This window comes from Capricornis sumatraensis, chromosome 23 (genome assembly GCF_032405125.1).
Source record: "Capricornis sumatraensis isolate serow.1 chromosome 23, serow.2, whole genome shotgun sequence".
In the NCBI taxonomy this organism is placed as follows: Eukaryota; Metazoa; Chordata; class Mammalia; order Artiodactyla; family Bovidae; genus Capricornis; species Capricornis sumatraensis.
The window spans coordinates 33,302,066-33,327,192 of record NC_091091.1 but is presented as its reverse complement, the minus strand read 5'-3'; the positions used below and the strand labels follow the sequence as shown (position 1 = coordinate 33,327,192).

The following is a 25,127-nucleotide window of genomic DNA, read 5'->3' as shown; positions in this document are numbered from 1 at the left end:
TGCGTATAGTAGTGAAAGCTATCATGTTAAGTTAAAGGAAAAGGCAGAACTTAAAATTGTACTGAAGTCACACAAAGGAAAATACCAACGTTTAAATAAAGACAAAAAATAATGAGGACAAGATCACTGTAGGTGTGTTATGAGCACTTTCTTTTAAAAACTGTTCTGTTTTGCTCTGGCAACACTATTTGTGCAAAAATTACAAATGGTAAATCCACAGACTGGGTCCCCAGCCAGGACACTGTGCTTACCTGTCACCCACCGACCAGTTACCATTTGTGTTGACTGCTCATACTTCCTTCTCCTTATAGATTTGAAAGGCCATGGGATTTTGCAGTACCCTGCCAGGTACCTGCTGGAGAAGGCAATGGCACCCTACCCCAGTACTCTTGCCTGGAAAATCCCATGGACGGAGGAGCCTGGTGGGCTGCAGTCCATGGGGTCGCTAAGAGTCGGACACGACTGAAGCGACTTAGCAGCAGCAGCAGCCAGGTACCTGCAAGTATTTCATCAGCGCTTTAGTCATGCTGAAGAGGACAGCCACTCCTTCCCAGGCTGTCTGCTAAGCGTTTCCATTTGTAAACAGAAATACTAAAAGCCAGAGAACGTGATTAACAAGGCAGGTGTGCACCTAGAAAGAACTCCAGTGCTGAGAGGGAACTTTCAATCAAGAAATTTTTAGAAAGTGATGCCTTGACAAGTCACATGGTTAATACATTTTTTTCCCCAAAGCAAAACTAGGTTAAAAATTTCAAGTCCTATTAAAGCAAAATGGTTGCCAGGAAAAAAAGAAAGAGAGGGTGGGGGCAGGGTGCAGAGATAGTAGCAGGCCCAGGCCAGTTTCAGTCTGTGTTGTGAAATTTGAATCCAGGCCACCTAGCCTCTCTGATTTGTGGCCTCCTAAAATCCTCCAGGTTCTAGCTCCCCTCTGCCCCCAGGCCAGCCTATTCTCAGATTATGTCACAGGCAGCAGAGCCGAGACAACAAACAGGTTATAGGAAGCTCACACAACACTGAAGACACAGCAAAGCTCTAAAGGAATTGCTCTGAGCACTGGCTCTGGATGGTACTTTCGACGGCACAGTGTTCCAAAAGGAAAATCCCACCTTTTGGTGGAAGTCTATCCTGCCTACACACATAATCACCAACATTTGTAACACTTTTCAGAATGCTTAGAGAAACCCCACGAAACCCGCAATCTTCAAGAGGAAATTAGAACTTGCAAAAATGAAACAGCAATGCGCTACATAAAAACAATGAAAGAATTTGATCTTTTAAGGCTCATGCTGCCCAGAGGACACAGTAGGTGCTCAATAAGAGAATAATAATGAGGACAACAAATGGAGTCTGGATTTTCAGGCCTCTAATCAGTCAAGCTTTTATCTCCTAGGGTGCGGTGGGGGCAGGGTGGGCTGGGAGGGAGATGACACTTCTGCACAAGCATGCTGAAAGGTAATCTACTAATTGTTAAAACAGGAGCCCCAGAAAACAAAAGGCAAAAATCACAGAATTGACAACAAAGCTGATCTGCATTATGTGCCATGTCTGCCTTGCAAGATGCTACTTCTCTCTTTGTTTGTTTTCTTAGTCTGGAATCTCTTAACTTTGCCTGGCTAAATCTCACCCTTCCTTCAAGGGCCATTATAAATGCCCTGCCATCCATGAAACTCATCCTAATTCCTCCAAGTTGGCAATGATCTCCACTCAGAACTGCACATGGGGTTTCTGCTCAGCATCCATCTGGAAGTCGTGTTTCCTCTACACTCAGCCCTCTTCGGTTAGGATGTGAGTTTTCTGAGGGCAAGAGCCATTCTCCATCCCTACAAACTCAGCAAAGTTCCTTGCAAAGGAACTTTCAAAGTGTGGAGTAAATTGTTGCTTAGTTGCTAAGTCATGTCTGACTCCTTGTAACCCCATGGACTGTAGCCCATTAGGCTTCTCTGTCCATGGGATTTCCTAGGCAAGAATACTGAAATGGGTTGCCATTTCCTTCTCCAGGGGATCTTCCTGACCCAGGGATAGAACCGCTATCTCCTGCATCAGCAAGTGGATCCTTTATCGCTGAGCCAACAGGGAAGCCCATGGAGCGAATTCCATTTTCTTAATAAAAGCTTCCAGGATAGGAGCATTAAGAGGGGAAATCAATTCCTAAAGGTAAGTCATTTTTATTGCTGGAGATTAGACTTTTTTCCCTAGAGAGAGAGAGAAGAGAAACGGGAAGTACAGAATGCTATAAGGATGCCTGGCCTACAGTAGGTGGGCTTGTATGAGGCTGTCATGATGAAGCACGGGGCAGACATGCCTCTTTTTCCAGATGCATCAGCAGACTCCATCGATGAATACAGATGCCACAGCTGGCTTTGCCAGGCAGTATTTGGAATGACCCCCTAAATCCAGCCTCACTATATTACTTAGAGGGACACTTAAACCTCAAAGAAGATTCATCTAAGGAAAATGGCTCATGGGATTTCATTCCCCCTAAGGCTTCCATGCCTTATGTCAGTAAGTCATCAATAATTAAACAGTAACAGTTAAAACAAGACCACCCAAGCGTTGAGCTATAGAAATGGTTTGCATGGCCCTCTTATTTAGGGTGATTTTAAAGATCATCCATAGTTCTGGTTTAAAATGGTACCTGCTTGATGGCTCTGGATGCTGCACCTATCAAAGTGCCCATTAAGCTGGAATGAAAAAAAAATGATGATAATTTATGACACCTAAACTGTCTCCACAAGTTGCCAGAATCGGCAAGGATTTTCTACTGCTGTAAAAAATGAACTGAAAAATGTAAGCAGTATTCCACCTCCCACGAAGTCTGGTGCTAGATAAAAAATGTGAGTTCTGTTACAACTAGAAACCAAGCATCTGTCTTTCTTATAGTGGATGCTGCCACTTAGGAGACACGTGAACTACTGCAGGCATTCCTCCTTTTCCACACTCCTCACCATCTTTCTTTTCTATAGCCAATAAGAAACTACAGGTCCTAGGTAAACAATAAATAAATCAATACTGCATAGTGACAAGCAAGGTATGGTGAACCCTGGGAAGCACGGTCTTCATGAGGAAAGTGTGTTTGCATGCAGTGGTAGAGCGTAAAGATGGGAAGGAGACAACAGGTGTACAGCCAACGGTTGGACACTTTTTATGCCAGAGTCAAGGAGTAGGGGAAGGAAGAAGTCCCATTTCATTCCCATGAAGACAGTCTGGAGACGGAGGGCTCTCTCTCGACAGAACTGATCACATAACACTGCCAACCATTTGCAGACCCAAGAAGAGGGTTTAAAAACTAACCAAACCAAATAAAAATGTGCAACAACATGAAGACAATGGAAAAAAAGATCCTATAGAACAAGGGAAAGAAAATGACATCCCAAAGTGTCAGAGGGAAAATGTAATTCTGAAAATTGCATTAGTGCGATTATGGATTACTAATGGATTTTGACTATGGATTACTTTCTCCCTGATTCTTGATACTTATTATTATTTTTTAACAAAATAAAAGGTTTTCTAAAATCTTTCACTAGAAAGTTTTCAATTAGGAAAAGTATAATTATGAAGATGTATTTTAGCAACACATTTATGATACAATATTACCTTAGAGGAGCATTCTAACATCATACAAGGATCATGACTGAAAGAATAAAAGGAAACACTTATATCAACAGAGTACCTTGTTTTAAGGAAGAAGCATTACAACAATTTTTTGCTTTAATATATCTATTTTATGTTTTATAGTAAAAAATTGACTTAGAATGACCCCTCAAACAAATCATTAGTCATATCCTCAGTGCAATGGCGCTACAGAAAAAGAAATCCTTCTGATGCCAGCACCTACCTTCAGTCCACAGTGTCCCTGCGACTATCAGCTTCACTTTCATGTTCAAACCAATTACTACTACTATAATTTAGGCTAGGTCCCTGGAGGAGAGGGCCTTTTGTTTTTGTCTTACATTCTATGCCTAGCACTTAGCTTAGTGTTGAGAAAATCTCAAGAGCTCATGAAATAATTGGTGAATTCATTCAGTTTTTACAGCATCTCTAATGTTGAAAACTGCAAGGATGCTTTGCTTCTAGAATTCTCATCATTTATCATAGATTACATGCTCCATGGAAATCCAGTCAGAGCCAAAACCTGGTGCCATATTTTTATTTCTCTTTTTCCATTTCAAAAGAAAAAGCTGTAGTTAATTCTAATTTTCCTGCGGGCAGAGGGAAAGGGAACTTTTCATGTGTGTGAAAGAATGGCACCCCCTCAGCCACCTGAGGACAGTTCCTCCCAGGAACACCTGTTTGCTCCAACTGAAGCTTGTCCAAATTGAGTCCTGGGGATCAGGAGCTTGCTCTTCAAATGTCCCACCATTCTACAATATTTATTCCCCACCTGTCTGATGGCCATGATAGCTTGGGAACGCTCCAGCCAGGGAAAGCTGTTGCTTGGCCCTGACATGGCAGAGCTAACAGCAGCTAATGTTCACCCAGAATCTGGTCTGAATCCAGTTACTCTGGAGTTCAAAAATACCTCCTTTTCCTTTTCAGTTTATCAGTCTCAGAAAAAATTCTTAAGGAGGGTGGAGGTAAATAACTTTTTATCCTCCTGACCAATATGCTGCAAAAGCAAGTTATATTTTTCATTCTGCCTCTTAAATCTGATTTTTGGGTTTTCCACTCAGAGGCACATTAAATAGTTGCCCATTACTAAAAATGAGGATTGGTAAATTCATTTCTCCAACATGAGAGCTACTGAAAATCCAGAAGGTAAAAACGCAATAAAACCAATCTTAAACACATAATTTAACATGCAATTCAGGGAAGGAAAAAGATGCCCACGTTAAACTCCAATTATAATGGTGAAATAATGTTTCATTTAAAAAATTCCAGCCATGAGAATACTGTACATTTGAAAAGCTTACATAAAGCCTTATAAAATAAGAGACCTTTTATCTCCTCCAGATCCATGAGCCAGAAAATACTTTATCTATGCAATTTCAAGGCACATAAAAACCCCAGTGAATAAATAAAATGTTCTTGTTTTCTTTATACAGAAGCTTTAAAAATTATCCATATAAATAGCTTGGCCTTGAACAGACAGATTAAAAGACCTAAAGGCTATGGCTTCAGATCACATATACAGAACAGAAAATGAATGCTTTTCTTCATTGGCTGGGCAAGTTTGCTACTAACTAGATTTCTATAAACCCATTTGATGAGAAAGATTTCACAGGAATATATGAAAAAAAATTCAATGTTTTAAAGTGATATACTTATCAACTAATTAATGGATCACAATAAAACAATCCATGTACTCTACCAACATTCTTCACATCTATTCATGAATTGCAAGTATAGAAGCCATAGTAAATACGTAGTATAATTCCAAAGGCCATAGAATTTTATAAACACATTACTTTAGTCATGGGAATGAAAGTTCTTAGTCTCTTTCTAAAATTGGGGTAAATAAAATGTGAAAAGATTTTTCATAATTGTTTGCAATTATGAAATTATTTTTTCTATTGAGGTGACTTCAAGCCTTTCTTATTTACTTGAAGAAAATCTTAAACTCTACTGCAATTAAAACAAATTCTCAAGAAGGATTTGGGTCATATTTATTTTATGAGCAGATGCAGTTGCAAGTTGTTAACTTCCTATATACCCTCAACACAATTGTGGACAAATAAGATCTCTCTAACACCATCCTTCCTACTACCCTTGATTCAATTTCTGCTGCTGGAAGTTATTACTTTGAGGCTGCCATAAAAAAGGAAGCAGCGTACCCCATGGGTGGGTTAAGAATTAGGCAGCAACTTTTACGCTGGGTACCTGCCATCTCCCCTATAAAATCTTAACTGACTGTGGACACCAGGATTTCTTCTTCTTGTTGCAGCCTACAGCCTTTATCTCTCACTGACCATGAAGCATGAGGGACTATACATTGTTATTTCTTAAAAATATTAAGGTACCTAGGAGTAGAGTTCTGAGTTTGTTGAATCTCTGATGACTGCCAGATTCCCTTTGACACAGTAAACACGGTGTAAACATCTGCTGTTGAAGAAGATGCTGCTGTGGCTGTTGTTGCTAAGAACATGGTTTCTGAGGCTAATACCAGGGTATTGGTCCAACTCTGCCCCATCTTGATGGAATGACTTTGGGCAAGACTCACTTTTGTAGGGCTCAATCATTTATGACATAGGATAATAATGATGATGCCAAATCACAGACTTCCTCAGAAATTTACATTAAATGATAATGTACGTGAACGTGCCTTACAAACTATAAGGCCTTATAGAGATTTTAATTGTTAAGATTATCTTCAGGATTTAATTTTGATAAATGGTCTGATTTCCCAAAGGAAGCACCCCTGAAAAGTTCCTTGTTAAACTTTGTGGGAAATTCAAAATAAATGTTTCTTGTAGACCAATACATTTCAAATAAGCCAGAATATCAAAGCCTGTAAGTAGTGTTTAGCCGACATTTGTACACAGTTCTATAACTATGTCTCATTTCTCAACTTGTTTGGAGTTGGTTGGGGACTCTTCAGAAAATCTTATGGAAAATTCTCAGCATTATGCATACACACACATATCCAAAAATTTTCAGAAAGTTCCAGTGGTTCAGAGACCCTGTGAAACCGTCCCTAGGATAGGGACCACTTTTGTACGCCCTGAGATAAAGAGCATGGTTTTTCTGAAAGTACTTGGGGACTCTCCTGATTCAGACACTGTTAACTCATTTGAGAATTAGAAAGTTGAGAGGGTTTTTTTTTAATCACAAAATCATTAAGATATCAGAAGATGGACAATAGAGTGGCTATGTAAACTATAAGAAACTATGCTGTTCTTTCATAATTCCAAGCCTGTCTAACCCTCTTTTAAATTTTTTAATAAAATTTACCATTTTTGCATTTTCCCCATTGATTGATAGTCATACTTTAGTTTCAAAGTCCTTCACATAATTTTACAAAAGAAGCCACTAACTTTCTAAGTAGGCTACTGAGGTTAAAAAAAGAAAATGCCTCCTGTCATTTCAGCTACTATCTTGTCAAAATATGTTGGAAATAATTTAAAAGAAGAAAAAGAAAACTACCTTAATTAATACAAGCAAGGTGACCAACTTTTGTAGTTTAAGAAATATTTTAATTACACTTTTGGATATTGAATATCTTTCTTTATAAACAGTGCTTTTTCTTTTTTTTCCATGAATGCAAAGAATTCTTTCTTAATACCTAGATGACAAAAAATCTCAAGATGTACACAGTTGTTTCTTATTATGGCTTCCCTGGAAAACATTTCTGGGAAAGCACAATTCCCAGCCACTTACTTTGTTTACAACAGACAAAACTGCTTGTGTGGTATAAATAGGAGTCTGTCCTTAAATGCTGCTGAAAAATAAAATACAACCATGAAAAGGAGCTATTTCCTGCCCCCAAGGTGGCTTGAAAACAAAAATCTTAGCTACTTTAGGAACAGTACCAAAGCATAAATAATAATTACCAATCACCACACAATAAAAGACTAATTTTACAAAAAAAGGAAAAAAAAAGAGCTATGTATTTTAGAGATGCCCTCAGAATTGTCAGCATTAGAAGATTTTTTTCTCCTTCAAGATTCTGAAACCCCTTTTTGTCCTCTTGCATTTGCGATGTATATCTATAACTCGTTCTTGTTTGTGCAGATAAGCCTCGCCTTGTCTCCCTAACTGGACTTTCAAAAGAAGATTCACAGTTGTTTGACTTTTGATCTGGGGAGCAGCTAGCTCGACCACCTGCACTGTGCATGGGCTGTTACTGAGCTCGCTTTGTCCCATCTTATAACACAGCGAGCCTTTTAAAAGTGATGTGTGAATACACTAATTTACAATGTGAGCGTTCAAACAAAAAAATATGGTGGTGGCGGTGGCAGAAGAGGAAGGGGGAGATGTGTGAAGTGGGAAGCCCAGGCACCCGCTTCGGGAAAGTTCAGATATTGTTCACTGCCTCTGGCGTCTAATGAAACAGATGGCCAAAGGCCTCCCTCAGCTTACAATGGAGCAGACAGTGGTGTAATGTTGTGGGGGCCTGGAATTGGAAAAATGTTGTTTGGTGATGGTATATGTTAATAAATAGCTATTTACAAGGTCGGGGGGCGGCGAGCTGAGGGCTCCATTACTTGTTTACAAGGAAGGCCCAGGGCTCCCTGCTTCCAGTTAACAGCTCAAGGCTGCATTCAAAGAAAGCGTTGATGGTGAAGGTGACATGCACTCTTCATATTCTACGTTGCATTAAAGAATGGCATGCTTCCTGGGGATAAAAAGAAAAAATCATAAAAGAAAGGTAATTCGTGAATTAGGTCAAATTGTGACTCACATCCAAGGAAAATATCAATATAAGATGCTTTTCCACTGTGATTAAATAATGGACAAAAATATTCTGTTATTGTGAAGTTACTTATCTTATCTTTGAAAGAACATGTTTACATGGTAGCCAGAGTGCAATGGATAAAAACCTGCGGGGTTTCAACTAAATGACATCCAAGAACCTAGATGTCAACTTTGAAGCTATTCTTGACCATTCTTCCAAAGACTATATTCACTGACCAGGCCCAGGCCCAGGCTGGGGGAGCATGGCCCCATGTAAATGCAATGGGAGTCGTGACCACCAGCAGCTTACAGTCTAGACTGAGACCCCTGAAGACAACTGGTCACATAGAAAACTCCTCATTCTCCTCCGGGTAGGGATTTGACACAAGAACTGTGGCCTCACCCTGCCACCCCCACGCCTCCCACCAGAAACTGGTCTATCCGGACCTGTCTCAGCATCCTGGAAAGCTATGGTTGACCTCAACTAAAGGCTATTCTCATTTTATCCAACACTGTGGACCCTCTGATTGTGTCTCCTGCTTTGCCTTCAGGTAGGACATTTTCTACCTATCTGGTATCTATACAGGCATTTGTTGAAAGTCCATGCTTTGGGGGTACTAAAGTGATTCCTGGCTTTCTTTTTTTATTTGGATACCCTCTGCTATTCATTTCAGCTGGCTGCACAATATCATGGGGAAACATATAAGACTCCTTGGGGGATGAGGGAGGGGATAAAAAAGATCTACAAGAAAATGAAGACATGGTCCTTAATAACTACAATATACACAAAGCAAAGTAGATGATGTTAGCACCTTGCTGTTTTTTAGTCGTTAAGTTGTGTCTGATTTTGTGACCTCATGAGAGAGGAAAAACTACCCTGAAGAATCAGAACAGAGATCATTTCCTGCTAGGAAACTGATCAGGGCTTGATGAAGATAACGGTATTTCACCTGAGATCCAGAGTATAGACAAAAGTTCAGCTGAAACATTCTGAAGATGACATCTGTTGTTTCTGCCCACCTAGTATCTATTATCCTTTTTAGTAAAAGCTCTGGGTTTTTCTGAGGGAAATGCTCTCAATTTGTGCGCCCATCCCCTGCGTGAGGTTCCAGGTCTAAAATATCCCATCACAGATTAATGAGATTTTACACAACCAGAGCCACCCAGAACCAGTAAAACTCCATGCTATGACTTTTAGGGGGAACAAAAACAGCTAGATGAAACAGGTGTCACTGAAAGGGGTGGCAAAAGCCTTGTCTCCACGAGGAGGCACCCTGATGAAGGATGGAACCACACACAAGGGAGTCGAGAGGAGAGATGGAAACAGCAACACCTGATTGCAATGACCCTTTGATTGCTGAACCCTTAGATTCCACTGTTTGTAGTCACTTCTGCCCTTGAACTATTTAGTTACATGTGACAACTCAGTTCAGTTCACTCACTCAATTTGTGTCCAGTTCTTTGCGACCCCAAAAAACTGCAACATGCCAGGTTTCCCTGTCACCACCAACTCCTGGAGCCTACTCAAATTCACGTTCATTGAATCAGTGATGCCATCCAGCCATCTCATCCTCTGCTGTCCCCTTCTCCTCCTGCCTTCAATCTTTCCCAGCATCAGGGTCTTTTCCAATGAGTCAGTTCTTCGCATCAGGTGGCCCAAGTATTGGAGTTTCAGCTTCAGCATCAGTCCTTCCAATGAATATTCAGGACTGATTTCCTTTAGGGTTGAGTGGTTTGATCTCCTTGTAGTCCAAGGGACTCTCAAGAGTCTTCTCCAACACTACAGTTCAAAAGAATAAAAATAAAAGCTTTCTTTATGGGCCAACTCTCACATCCATACATGACTACTGGAAAACCCACAGTTTTGACTAGACAGACCCTGGTTGGCAAAGTAATACCTCTGCTTTTTAATATGCTGTCTAGGTTGGTCACAGCTTTTCTTTGAAGGAGTAAGCATCTTTTAATTTCATGGCTGCAGTCACCATCTGCAGTGATTTTGGAGCCCCCCCCCCCAAAATTATGTCCCTCTTTTGTTCATAGGCAGTTAGATCTGGACTTCTCTCAGTTGCATTCAGATCCCTGACTAATACAGGTGACAAAGGGAGAATATGCCAGCTGGAAGTATGAAATGAAATCTAATGAAAATCTCAGGTGGGCTGTGGAGATGGGAAATAGTTCATTTTAGCAGGGACAGAAGGTATATCCAGAGGGAGTAGCAGCAAATAAGACTAGAACACACTCACTGGAAGACCCTGGGGGTAAGACTGAGGAGGACATGCGTCAGCAGGCAATGGGGAACCTCGGGAGGTTTCTAAGCAGGAAAGAAAACAGTACTAGGTTTGCACTTTGGAAGATGAACTGGCCGAGAACATCTAGACGAGCATACAGGGGGATGAAGAGTCAGAGACCAACCTGGAGGCTCCCCTCCCTAAACTGTCCAGTGAGAGAGAAGGACTGAGCTTGAACGGGGCTTCCCCAAGGGCTCAGTGGCTAAAGAATCTGCCTGCAATGCAAGAGACACAGGAGACGCGGGTTCCATCCCTGTGTCGGGAAGATCCCCTGGAGAGGGAAATGGCAACCCACTTGACTGAGCAACTAGGCACACGTGTGGGAGCCGGAAGGCTCGCTCTGTGCTGGGCAGTGTTTGATTACTGTGGGCAGTTCAGCAGCATTGCTGAGCAGAGGGGGAGGGTGGTGGTACCAGAATAAGGACATAAGGCAAGTATGAGACTTTATTTTTATTACTCATTTTAAATTTTCTAAAAATTACTAGGGAAATCTGGGAGTGAAAACAAAAATGCAAATTTAAAAACATTCATTTAAAATTCATCAACCTCAAGAAATTATTAATTGACATTTTGATTTTAGTCTTTGCTCCCAGGCTTTTTTTTTTTTTTAAGCAACAATGATGATCATCGTCAGTATTTCAACATTTATTTAAACTTTACTATGTACCAAACACTGTTGTGTGTACTTCGCATGTATGGACTATTGTCATCGCCATTTTACATTAAGGGAACCTGAGGTACAGAGAGTGAGATTCTTGCCCAAAGTTAATAGCTAGAAAGTGGCAGAGACATTGTTACCCCAGAGCCTACCTCTTATTCACTAAACCATATGCCTCTTGATAAATACACAGAAAGGTCATTGTGAATAATTAAACAAAACTGTAATTGTTTTCTCCAATGAGGAGAAGGCTCCAGGTGATACAAAATCATACATAAAAATAAAATTTAAATTTACTAATACCAAAGGTAAGGAAGATGCTAACTTATATGCAGAGTACATCATGAGAAACGGCTGGGCTGGAAGAAGCACAAGCTGGAATCGAGATTGCCGGGAGAAATATCAATGACCTCAGATATGCAGATGACACCATTCTTATGGCAGAAAGTGAAGAGGAACTAAAAAGCCTCTTAATGAAACTGAAAGAGGAGAGTGAAAAAGTTGGCTTAAAGCTCAACATGCAGACAACTAAGATCATGGCATCCAGTCCCATCATTTCATGGGAAATAGATGGGGAAACAGTGGAAACAGGGTCGGACTTTATTTTTCTGGGCTCCAAAATCACTGCAGATAGTGATTGCAGCCATGAAATTAAAAGACATTTGCTCCTTGGAAGGAAAGTTATGACCAACCTAGATAGCATAATTCAAAAGCAGAGACATTACATTGCCAACAAAGGTCCGTCTAGTCAAGGCTATGGTTTTTCCAGTGGTCATGTATGAATGTGAGAGTTGGACTGTGAAGAAAGCTGAGCGCTGAAGAATTGATGCTTTTGAACTGGGGTGTTGGAGAAGACTCTTGAGAGTCCCATGGACTGCAAGGAGATCCAACCAGTCCTTTCTAAAGGAGGTCAGTCCTGGGTAATCTTTGGAAGGAATGATGCTACAGCTGAAACTCCAGTACTCTGGCCACTTCATGCGAAGAGTTGACTCATTGAAAGAGACTCTGATGCTGGGAGGGATTGGGGGCAGGAGGAGAAGGGGACGACAGAGGATGAGATGGGACGACAGAGGATGACATGGCTGGATGGCATCACTGACCCGATGGACGTGAGTCTGAGTGAACTCCGGGGGCTGGTGATGGACAGGGAGGCCTGGCGTGCTGCGATTCATGGGGTCGCAAAGAGCTGGACACGACTGAGTAACTGAACTGAACCGAACTGAACTGAACTGAAGGAAGATGCTAGGCTCACCCCCACATACTTTTGTTGGTTCTGATGAATGTCACATAGTCTGTCTTAAAAATAAAGCTATTCTAAAGGACTCTATAAAAACAAGCTCACTAAGGACTTCACTGGTCCACAGCAGATTCTGTGTCTACACAGCCCAGACTCAGTACCTTCAGTCTGTATGAGAGAGTGGGATCTAGTAAGGGTTTGTTGATTGTTGTCAAGAACCACCCAGAATGGTTGTCTGACTCTCTGTGAGGCTACTAATTCTCCAGAGAAGGGTTAACAGCCCAGCACAGTAGGAAAAACAGGGTCTGGAGGCAGAGCACTTCTATAGCACTGGACAACACTGAACCAAAGTTACTTATTTCTTAAAATGGGAGCAATGCCTTACAGAGTTGTCATAAAGATGAAATAAGATAATGTATAGCAAGAGTCTAGAAGCTATCAGTGAGCACATAAGTAGTAGTGGTTTTTGTTATTAAAAGATGCAGTGTGGTGTAGGATACGGGCTCTTAAAATTCTAAGTATTCCAGACCAGTAAAGTGTGGGGTGAGAGGGGAAGGTGGGAAAACTGACATATGATTGCCAAGGATTTCTTTTTCCATTTGTTGTAACAATCAACTATTTTAAGGAAATTGTTTACTACCACCATTATTTTACAGGAGAAATGGAATCATGACTCAGAGAGCAGATAAGAGTAACCATCTGCATAATGAAAACCAGTTTGTTTTAAGTCTTCATTTCACTTCCCTGGTTGCTCAGACGGTAAAGCATCCGCCTACAATGTGGGAGACCCGGGTTCAATTCCTGGGTCAGGAAGATCTCCTAGAGAAGGAAATGGCAACCCACTCCAGTATTTTTGTCTGGAAAATTCCATGGACGGAGGAGCCTGGTAGGCCACAGCTCAGTCGGATACGACTGAATGACTTCACTTTCATGACTAACTAGTGAAAACTGGCTCTAAGAACCTTTTGTGTAGTGCATTCAAAAGAGAGAGCTAAGTTCATATTCTTGTTCTGTATGTGACTATGGATAGTCTTCTTCAGTAAGCATTGTTATTCTCATCTGTAAAATGGAGATATGATGCTTCCTTCACAGGGTTTTTAAGGATGAAATCTGATTTGTGTAAAGTAAGGTTAGGGTCAGACATACGCCTAAAGCTGCTGGTACAGTTATCATCTGATAGATGCTGTATTCAAATGTCTAACACAGGACCAAAATTCTATGTTTAAAGCTACAAGAACGTTATTAAAGAGAAAAAAAAAAAAATATATATATATATATAAAGAAATCCAAAGCTGCTCTTTAGTTTGGTAAAAGCATCACCCACGTCAGCCTTGAAGGGGTCGGAGGATGACAGCAGTGAGACAAGTGTACGGTGATAAATTTACTCACACAAAAAGTGACTATGATTAAGAAAATTTTTTTGCTCTTTGTAGCATTATTCTAAGCAAGAACTTATATCTGTTAAGTCTAAAGAATCTGCAGCAATCTGAATCATTTTGTTCTGAAAGAATAAGCACTTGATTAAAAGCTGAAGAATATCTTAGCGGTTAAGATTTTACTATACTAATTTCAGGTCAGGGCCCATGTTCATCACTAGTAAAAATAGGCCAAGAAAGAAATGAAATGACATAAAGAGAGAAAAGCAAAAACCAGAAAAAGTAAAAAATATAAATGTAAGGCGTTTTTCAGTGTATAAAAATTGAGAGTAAATTCTCAAGGACAACAAGACTTAAAAACTCTTAACTGCTGAATATTCAGACATTATAATAAGAATAATTAAAATATAACAAAGTGTTTCCTGGGCAAAATGGGGTGTGGGTATGAATTTTTAAAGAAGATTAAAAACATTTAATCTTAGCATATTTCTTTAAGAATAAATTTATTTAATAAAAAACTGTATTTCTATTGCTTATAGAAACTGCATTGGTGTTTCTGATATATTTACCCTTAGGAATCATTCTGACAATACATTTAAGTTTTCCAGATGTTTTTACCTGTCATTCTACCAAAGCAACAAGACCATGTCTAAATGTAAAATGTGATAACAATGATAGGTGACAACTATTCCCCAGATGGGCTCAGAAGTAGTTCTAACAAAAATAAATATATGAAATAGTAAGGGGATTAAGTTATTCCAGTCATAAAATCAATTAAGTCATATAAGTGTAATATACAGCATGGAGAATACAGTAAATAATATAATAATTTCGTTTGGTAACACATGGTAACTATATCTGTGGTGATCATTTTGTACTGTATAAAATACTGAATCACTATGTAGTATACCTTTAATATAATAAATCAATTATATTGCAATTAAAAATGTATAATGATAGCTATCTCAACTGCATTTAATCCCATCTGCTTGGTTTAAATAGATTAGTTACAAGATACCTCTCAATACCTACATACTCAAGAAAGTTACTACAGACATGATGGAAGGATAAACAATTCAGTTTTTCAAGGAAACATTCTGATGGTGTATATATGTGTGTGTAAATACTAGTGGCAAAGATTGGTAGTGTGCAAGAGAGAAAATTATTTGATATTAAGATATCATACATAAAAAGGTTCTTTACAAAATATTAGATATGTCATTTCCTTTTATAAGCCTTTTGCCAGCATATGTGCTTAGCGGCTCAGTCGTGTTCGACTCTTTGCGACCTCATGTATATGCAGTCGATGCACCAACATAAACTTAAAACATATCTTCCTAACTCATGTCAACAATGATCTCAAATTACAACTCTTAAACATTTCTAATGAATCCTGTAGATACTTTTAGAAATAAACATACAATTACTGATAAATTATTCACTATTCAGAGGCAAAAAGAAATAGAATCATGATGTGCTTTGTTTTCCAGCTGAAAATCTTGAAAATGTCTACTTTCGTTTTCACTGACTGCTGGTACTATTTGATCTAATAAGACCTTCCAGTCAAATATATAGGAAAAAATATACACACAAACATGCACACACATGCAAATATATGCAGAACAACATTTAAGCCTCTCAGTGTTCCTTGAAGCACTTTAAGACAGCCAATTATGATAGTCTAATTTTGCAGAAGTCAATGAAAAATTCACTTTTTTTTTGACCCCCGTCACCGCATGAATGGTCATTTGTTTCATGGCCATTTTCATTATTATCTGAACACCACGTTATTTAAAGCTCTGGCTACAGAGTCAGGAAATGAACAGTTTGTCCCCAGGTAGCTCTTCATCTTATGTCAAGACAGAAGAAAAATTACTTTCCAGGAAATCAGTTATATCTGCATTCTGATATCAAGTTTTACTAATACAATTTTGAGTGGACCATTTTTTTCCCCTTTGCTTTCTTTCTTTTGGTGATACAGCATAGTTACACGAAGAATATTTATTTAGGTTGAATCAGCTGCTTTTCCACTAGATATGTCTCAATGTTTTCTACATACTTCAGTTTCTTTCAAAATCTATGTTATGATTCCATGAGTCATCTTCTGTTTATTTTTTCAAACTTACTGGCGGTATAGCTATTTAAAACATATTTTCTATTGGTTATTTGTTTTCCTTGCACTCTCTTTAATACCCAGTAAGAATTAATTAAGTTACAGAATCTTCCATAGCTTCCTTGAGAATCAGTCAGTTTTACGAATTCTTACATCTCTATATATGCACATATTCTCTACTTGGCTGAAGGACTCTGAAGGCAAGGACTGAACTGGTTTCATTTGAGGAGCCCCAAGTCCTTGTATTCAGGCATGAAATATTTAGTGAAGAAGTAAATAAAGAGAAAAAAAGAAAGGAAGAGGGAAGGAAGGGAGGGTATGAGAGAGGGAGAAGATGTATCTTTTTTTTAAACCTCATTTGAAGTTAATAAACGATTAAATGGTAGTTGCCGCCACTTACTCATTTTTATTTCCCTATCTACCTTTGGTCACTCTTACAGAAAATGAGGTGGGTTTATATACAAACTTTGGCATTGATTAAACACTGGTTTTACCTGTCCTCACAACAGACTAATCAATATTAGCAAAGTGACTCAAATGAGGAGCCATGATATGCTATTTCTGTTCATCTGACAAAAAACAAAGTTAAAAAAAATTAAAAACAATCAACAACCTTTCTTTTAGATTAAAAACTCCTTGGTTTGGTATTTTTGTTGTTCAGTTGCTCAGTCTGTCTGACTCTTCACAACCCCATGGACTGTAGCACACCAGGCTTCCCTGTCCCTTCAGGATCTCCCAGAGTCTGCTCAGACTTTGACCACTGAGTTGGCGGTCTGGTATCCTGTAGAATGTTATATGCAGGTAAACACCTGCCCTGGACAATGACATTCATTTCTGGTATACATTTATACATAAGATGAGCACATTGTTCAATATTATAACTTTTCTTAAATCAGAAGCAACTGTTGACACACAATGTGTAGTTTTGGTAAGAGACTGTGACTTCTGTTTCTGAAATAAGACCTCACCAGGGCTGGGAATGAATGCCATTTGAATAGGAGGGATACAACAGAAGCGCAAAATCAGAGAAGTCCATGGAAGATTTTCTATTAGAAACATAAACTCTTGTTCCATTTCTCTAGAGACTGCTTTTCCAGGGAAATAATAAAAAACAACGAAGTGAAGAAGTTGGTAAATATTTTTGCCCTTTCCCAAGTCCAAAGTATATAAACTGTATATCAAGTGGGATAGTAATTAGAAATTAAACCAAAACTAGTATCTGCATTTAGTTCCTGAGGACTCAGATTGTGCGTGCATGCTCAGTTGCTCAGTCATGTCCGATTCTTTGCAACCCCATGGACTGTCGCCCATCAAGCTCCTCTGTCCATGGAATTTTCCAGGCAAGAATACTGGAGCTGGTTGCCATTTCCTACTCCAGGGAATCTTCCTGACCCATGGTCTGAACCCGTGTCTCCTACGTCTCCTGCACTGGCAGGCAGGTTCTTTACTATTAAGCCAACTGGGAAGCTCCAGTTAGGTTATAGCATTGATTAAAAGTATCTGGATGCCTTGGCTGATAACAGCATCCCAGTTGCGCTTAGTGAAAAACATGGTCACCAATGTGTAGGTGGACTTTAGAGATTCCTTGGCTCAGACGTAGCAAGGTGATGTCCATCTGGGGATTTTTATTTCTGTTCACACTCTAGACAGAGTCCAAAAGGAGATGAGTCAGTGATTGACTGACTTTGTGTACAAAGAGAACCCCAAGTAGATTTCAGCAGAGTAATTTTCTTCTGTGGGCTTATGAAGTAACCCTGTTAGTATGATTTTTCTAAAGAAAGCCCAGTCAAAGGTTACAGAAGTTGTTTGTGCTTCACCCTCTCTAAATGACTTGCAAATTTATTCAAACACAATATGAGGAGATGCTTTATTTGTTGAAATAACTGTCTGCAGTGTCCTGCACAAAAGGGTGAGGTACATCAAGCAGAAACGTGGATAGAAATACATTGGTTTAGAAACCCATAAATCCTGATTTGAATCTGCCAGCCTGAAAGCTATGTAGAGCCCGGATAAACTATTTTTCCTAAATGCTACATCTGATTAAGCCGTACCATTAAATGACAGCTGAACTTTAACATTAATATGATATTATTTAAATAACCACATGATTTTTTTTTTTTACACTAAAAATGATGAATGATTTCTGGACAGCTCAATTGACATAAAGCGGGAGGACTCTTTAATGAGATTTGACAAAATGGAGACATATGCAGAATATTCGTTACAGCTCACATCGCAGGGGCCCTCCCAGGGAAGCAATAGAGAATTTTCCCCTTGTTTTCCTTTTTTATTGTTTATAGGCATTGAAGCATTCCTTTCAATCGCCACTTCTCTGTGGATTTTGCATTTTTCTAGGTCGTTTACGTATCACCTTTAATCAGAGAACTTGGTGGTTTATGGTGAATTGAGACTGTGGATGGAGGAAAAGGAGGGGTGTGTGGAGTTGTGTCACTGTGGGTTAGAAGTGCCCCAGGAACTTAACCTTGCTCCTGATCAGCCTGATTGAGAAATTACACTGACCACACTGGCCAATAGAAGACTAAGCGGACATATCTTTGGTTGATTCTTATGCAATCAATCTCTCACTCAGCAAACATACTTTTAGCAGTATGCTTGGACACAACATATTATCTATGGACATGTGATTAGAGAGAACTTTACTTATATTCAAATAGCTGCCACGAAAGCATCAGTGATAAACAAGATCCTCTTCTTTAAATTTCCAAGTCAGCTATTCCAAGGTGATTCTCAACATTCCTCATTCACATTTTTATCCACAGTTCCAAACTGAAGATTATGCTAGAAGATACTCTTATTTGGTAGATTTTAAATGTAGTAATTTCGTGCTGAATACACCTAAATCAAAAATGACTCCAATTTTCAGAACAATGAAAACATTTCTCACTCCCTTCCAAAAATATAGAATCTAGACTGTTAACCACATTCATTCATTCATTTTCACATACTCTCCCAAGTATTTTCTATCAGTCAAAGGCTAGTTACACATATAAAACATAAACATTTGTTTGCTTGCACATGAGTAAATTCAGATTATTCTGATATTCTTCAGGCTTCAAAAGTCATTTTTAAGTATACATAAAATAGCAATGTTTCCCCAAAGAGAGTTGCTTTAAAAAGAAATCTAAATAAAGCAACAGAGGGCAAAGCTAATACTAAGTATGCTCCTGAAACCAAAGGCTATCATTGCATCGACAGCAAGAAGGTTATCAAAATAGAAAATAAAATCAGTCTGTTGCTGCCATGGGGTCTTCCTCAGGCCATGAAAAAATACTTCATGTCCAACCCTAATTTTTTCCATAGCTTGAGGTAACCCCCTGAGCTCAAAGCGTCTAATCCAAGTTACTCAGAGTGTGTGTGTCCCTGTCCAAACAAGAGTTAATACCAATGATCTGTCATTTCAAAAGGGTCTTGACACAGGTACTAAGAGCAGAAGCTTGCATGTCTGGAAAATGCCCGGTTGCAACGAGATGAAAAATATACTGTAAAAAAAGGAGGAGAGAGAAAGGAAGACCCTACCTGACTCTTACCTTCGCAACATCCCTGTCAGAACCCTGGAGCTTTTCCCCAAGTTAGCATCTGTTTCCCGAAGCTAGGAGGAGAAAAGCAGCATTAACACAGAATAAAATGAAACTTAAGGCAATTGGATTATTTTTAAAGTGCACTAGCAAGCAATGGTTTTCCTTCATGATGGAAAATCCAATTCATTAAAAAAAGGTTAAATACTTTAAAATACATTTTTGATGCCTACACAATCTCAAAAAATTCTTGAATTTAGAAAATTACAGGTAATAGATAATCCCAGGAGATCTAAACTGGATACTTGAACTGGATATAAAAGCAAATGTCTCACAGGCTGACAAAGTTTGATACCTGGTCATAAATTAATATCACCACCTTAAGAATGCACACAGTCCTAGAGATAAAAACGGAAACAAAATGAGCTGAGGGAAGATGAGAATCGTATGTTTGCTTTCACTCTGAAAGCCCTGCTGACCTGCTCTAAAATCTCCATCAACGATCCTCTTAGCTATGTGTACGTGTGCTTAGTCGCTCAGTCTTGTCCAGCTCTTTGTGACTCTTTGGACTGTAGCCCTAGTCAGGCTCCTCTGCCCATGGGATTTTTCAGGCAAGAATACTGGAATGAGTTCCCATTTTCTTCCTCCAGGGGATCTTACCGACCTAGGAATTAAACCTGAGTCTCCTGTGTCTTCTGCATTGCAGGAGGATTCTTTACTAGCTGAGCCATCAGGGAAGCCTCTTCTTAGCTACAGCACTAAATAAAATATCTACCTGGGGGAATTCCGGTATGGAGGCATACAGTCAGCTTAATCTTTCTGCATCACACACTACCCCGCCCCCTACCCCAGGCTCTACACCCTCCTTCACCCTAGCCATTTTTAACACATGCTTGAAAGTGAAAGTGGCTCAGTGGTATCCAACTCTGCAACTCCAAGGACCGAAGCCTGCTAAGCTCCTCTGTCCATGGAATTTTCCAGGCCAGACTACTGGAGTGGGCTGCCAGTCCCTTCTCCAGGAGATCTTACATCAATGTAATTGCTATAGTCTATGCATCTGCCCAAGACCTTTTTTATGTATTTTTGGCTTACGTTTTTTTCTTTTACTGAATTTGTGAAAAGATTATCCCATTTCTACTTACCCTTTCACGTGCTCTCTGTATCTTTTCTCTGTCGTGACTGAGGTTTTCCAACATCTCCTGGCCAATTTGTTCTATGGACAAGAAAACCCGAGTTAGGAAAGATGACTTTGGCTGTAAATGAAAAAAAACCTTCAGAAGTACCAAAAGGATAACAGGTGCTGAATTTACTGAATGCTCAGGATTAGTTATATAAAAAACCAATGACAAGAACCTACTGTACAGCTCAGGGAACCCTACTCAGTGCTCTGTGGTGACCCAACTGGGAAGGAAATCCAAAAAAGAGAGGGGGGATATATATATATATATATATGATTCACTTTGCTGTACAGTAGAAACTAACACAACATTGTTAAGCAACTCCAATAAAAATTAAACACACACACAAAATAAAGCTCAGTGAGCAGTTTCTGTAAAAACAAACAGAAAACAATGGACTATTATGACTCTGACATCCTCCTAAAAACTAGGTCTTCCATAATCCACTTGAACTGCAATTTTATTCATCGGGAAAGAAAAAAGTCTTTTTTTTTTTTTCAGATAATTGTTGTTAAGAGTCAAATGAGATAACCAAAAATCTTTTGAAATTTATAGTGTACCACACAAATGTATGTAATTGTATAGTACATGAGAATCAATCCACTCAATATACTCCGTGCTGGGTATAGATGCTGGGATGTGACCAGTAACCAAGATCAAGCCCTTTAACTCATGAACTCCTGTGCTAATAGTGATGATTTAGCAGTTAAAGGACAAAAGTTACATTAGAGTTCATATGTCATGGCACATCAAAAAAAGGACTGCATATTCCGTTCATGATAGAAAGCTCAAATAAATAAGAATTGCTTAAATACAATAACCTCAATTATATTTTTGACACCTATACAAAACTGAAAATTCTTCACAGGTTACTACATTTCTAGTATTTCTCCTCTCACATTGATAATAGCTTTTTATTACTGACTCCAGACAATGTATCCTTAAGGTAAAATTGGATATATGGTCCCAGTGGAGACATCATAAAAGTGGAAGTTGACACCAAAAATGGAGAAGTAGGAAACAACTAGAGTTGCATTTTTCTTTTTTGCAAAAATGATTACAATATTCAATTTTGTCATACTATTTAGCATTACTATTACATTAAATTTCTTTAATCAACATAACAATTTCAATATACTTTTAACTTAAAAATCTCTAATATCTATGAACACCATCAATACCATAATTAGTTCAGCAAAATACTATTTATATAATATTCTCTCATTCAAGAGGAAGGTATTGGGACTTCCCTGGCAATCCAGTGGTAAAGAATCTGTACTGCCATTGCAAAGAGCACAAGTTTGGTCCCTGGTGGGGGAACGAAGATCCTGCATTCTGTGTGGTGTGGCAAAAAAAAAAGGCGGGGGGATTTAAGGTATATAATCTCAAACAAATATGAAATAATTTATTACTGTTGTGTCTCATCACCAGGATAATGTTTCCAGCAAAAATGCATGGAAGGAATAAAGCAATGTGAGGATAAAATGAAAAATGGAGTATATGAAAGGTTTTGGGGTTTATTCCTGCTCTTAAAGCATATCCTGTGTGGCACTGGAGAAGGCAGCACTGGAATGCAGGTGACAGATCCATGTTTCTATCAGGTTCACTGCAGGAAAAACTCTTCTAAATGGATCTGCAGTCTGCTACTGAAGCAATCAATGGAATAAGAGGTGAAGAACTCCGGTCTTTTGAGATGTTCAAGTCATTCCCTCAATCTCTTTGCCTCCTGGGAAATATGTCAGTATCCAAAGTACTAACCCCATCTGACAAAAGATGAGATATTGGCAAAAGTGCATATGTTCTGGTCTTAACAGGCAAATACCATGCATTTGTTAGAAACAGAATTCTTTTATTTCTTACTTGCTAAACCAGTCAATCCTAAAGGAAATCAACCATGAATATTCATTTGGAAGGACTGATGCTGAAGCTGAATCTCCAGTACTCTGGCAATACAATGGAAAAGGCCCTGATGTTGGGAAAGATTGAAGGCAAGAGGAGAAGGAGGTGGCAGAGAATAAGATGGTTAGATGGCATCACTGACTCAGTGGACATGAATCTGAGCAAACTCCAGGAGATAGTGAAGGACAGGGGAGTCTGGTGTGCTGCAGTTTGTGGGGTGGCAAAGAGTCAGACACGACTTGGCGTCTGAACAGCAACAACCTTCCATTTGAATGACCCACTAAAGAAAATTCTAGGCCAAATATATTAGAAATGCTGGTACTTATACAATGAAAAATAAAGCTCAAGCAAAGTAAGTTATGCATACTTATCTGTTCTCCTACCTCAATCAAAACAAAACAATAAATTAAGAGGAAATTATTTTAAAAATAGACTCAGCTTGCACAAAATAGACATTGAGGGATTACTTCACTAAAAAAATTACATTGTTAGATTTATTCTTCTTGAATAACTTAAAAAAAAGCACTCACATAAAATATCAATAAGAAATACAAGAAAGACTATAAATCAATGCAGATGTGACATACTGAGTCTAGAGCTTTCAGTTCTTTAAACTTTTGCAGTACAGTACCTTTAGAATGGGAACTGCCATACTGCCATTACTGAAATAATTTGAGAAATCATAAATTTTATAAGTACTGTACTTATTGACTGTGAGGATGTTCTGGAGATTAAGAAACAATGGGAAGCATAAAAGAAAATAAAAACTGATGCTATCAATACATGCTGGAATTCTGCATGTCAGTATGAACATGATGAATGAATTCCTGGAGAGAAAAGTTTCTTCCTGCACTTCTTCTGTCCTTTTCACAAGGGGGTTGGGAATCATTGTGGGAGTATAGCATTCAAACTTATAAAGTGAGCTTTTGTTTTCAAAATTACCCAGAATGAATCATCATATCCTTGATCTATGGCCTTTTTTACTGGGTCACAAACTACAAAATAGGTTTTGGCTAACATTTCCTCTCTGTTTCAATACATTTTACAGCGGATGGGGGTCATAGGTATTCAACATTCTGTTGCCCCATAAAGGAATGGAGAAGAACCAGAGAACTATAAATCTGGCAAAATATTTCCTGAAGGACTGGACTGGCATCACAAAAGGCAAGACTTATTTCGAGGAGCTTGTACCACTGAATCACTTCCCTTCATTCATAAAATAATAATGTCACCTGAACAATCATGACATGTGAATGAACTTAATTTTTTAAACGTATTGAATTTGTATTTTGGAGATGAAATATTTTCAGTCAGAAGGCAGGACTGACAGAAGTTCACATCACGTTATAATATAAACATGGAATATATATAATTACATTATTCAATATAATTCACCAAAAATGTTCTATTTGATAAATACAAAATATTAAAAAAAGATGTTAGCCATTATGCTATAAAGTATATAAAGCAGAAAATAATCATTCCTTTGTATACTTATTTATAACTTTCTTTTTACAAACTTTATTAAGGATATGGTTTCCAACAAAGCTTCCCTCATAGCTCAGTTGGTAAAGAATCCACCTGCAATGCAGGAGACCCCAGTTTGACCCCTGGGTCGGGAAGATCCCCTGGAGAAGGAATAGGCTACCCACTCCAGTATTCTTGGGCTTTCCTTGTGGCTCGGCTGGTAAAGAATCAGCCTGCAATGCAGGAGACCTGGGTTTGAGCCCTGGGTTGGGAAGATCCTCTGGAGAAGGAAAAGGCTGCCCACTCCAGTAATCTGGCCTGGAGAATTCCATGGACCGTATAGTCCATGGGGTCACAAAGAGTCGGACATGACTGAGCAACTTTCACTTTCCCTTTCACTTTCCAACCAAGTATTTAAAATTTGAAGACAGCCAGTTAAGACTTCTTGGAAGAACTCAGAAGGTAAGATGATTTTCTGGTACTCAAAAACTTCATTAGTAATTTTAGCAACAGGTAAAAGGCATTCACAGCTATCCAGCTGTTCTTTGTATATGGAGACTTCTGTGGAGTGTGGAGTGAATAGAAAGACTTAAAAGAGCTATATGAAAAAAAAATTTTTTTAACGTGGACCATTTTAAAGTCTTTATTGAGTTTGTTACAACATTGCTTCTGTTTTATATTTGGTTTCTTGGCCATGAGGCATGTGGGATATTAGCTCTGTGACCAGGGATCGAACCGGCACCCTCTGCACTGGAAGGCGAAGTCTTAACCACTGGACCACCAAAGAAGTCCCTTAAAGAGCTATTTTTGAAGCAGGTGCTTTCTTATGTATATTGCAGAATGCCAACCTGACAGACGCAAAACACAAAGTAATATTTTCCTAACAATCTGGAGTACTGAATTTTGGCCATGGCTCAAGAAATTCTAGCTACTGAGTTTAATAAAAGCAAAAACGTATTGCTTTGGGAGAGCCGACATATAGCTTTCTTGGGAGGGAGCTGCTCACAGAGTGACTGGATGAACCATCCTTTGGCATTTAGCATA

At 38.9% G+C, this 25,127-nt stretch overlaps 1 protein-coding gene across 2 annotated transcripts in view; it reads right to left on the bottom strand.

The window, feature by feature from the left end:
• The window catches only part of VTI1A (vesicle transport through interaction with t-SNAREs 1A), a 373,485-nt gene that overhangs the window by 130,703 nt on the left and 217,655 nt on the right, over positions 1 to 25,127 (bottom strand). For both annotated transcript variants that reach the window (XM_068961555.1, XM_068961554.1), the window contains 2 exons: positions 20,682 to 20,752; positions 19,552 to 19,613 (listed from right to left, as the gene is read on the bottom strand). In XM_068961555.1, coding sequence (XP_068817656.1) covers positions 19,552 to 19,613; positions 20,682 to 20,752 — 133 coding nt within the window. The remainder of the gene's footprint in view (positions 1 to 19,551; positions 19,614 to 20,681; positions 20,753 to 25,127) is intronic.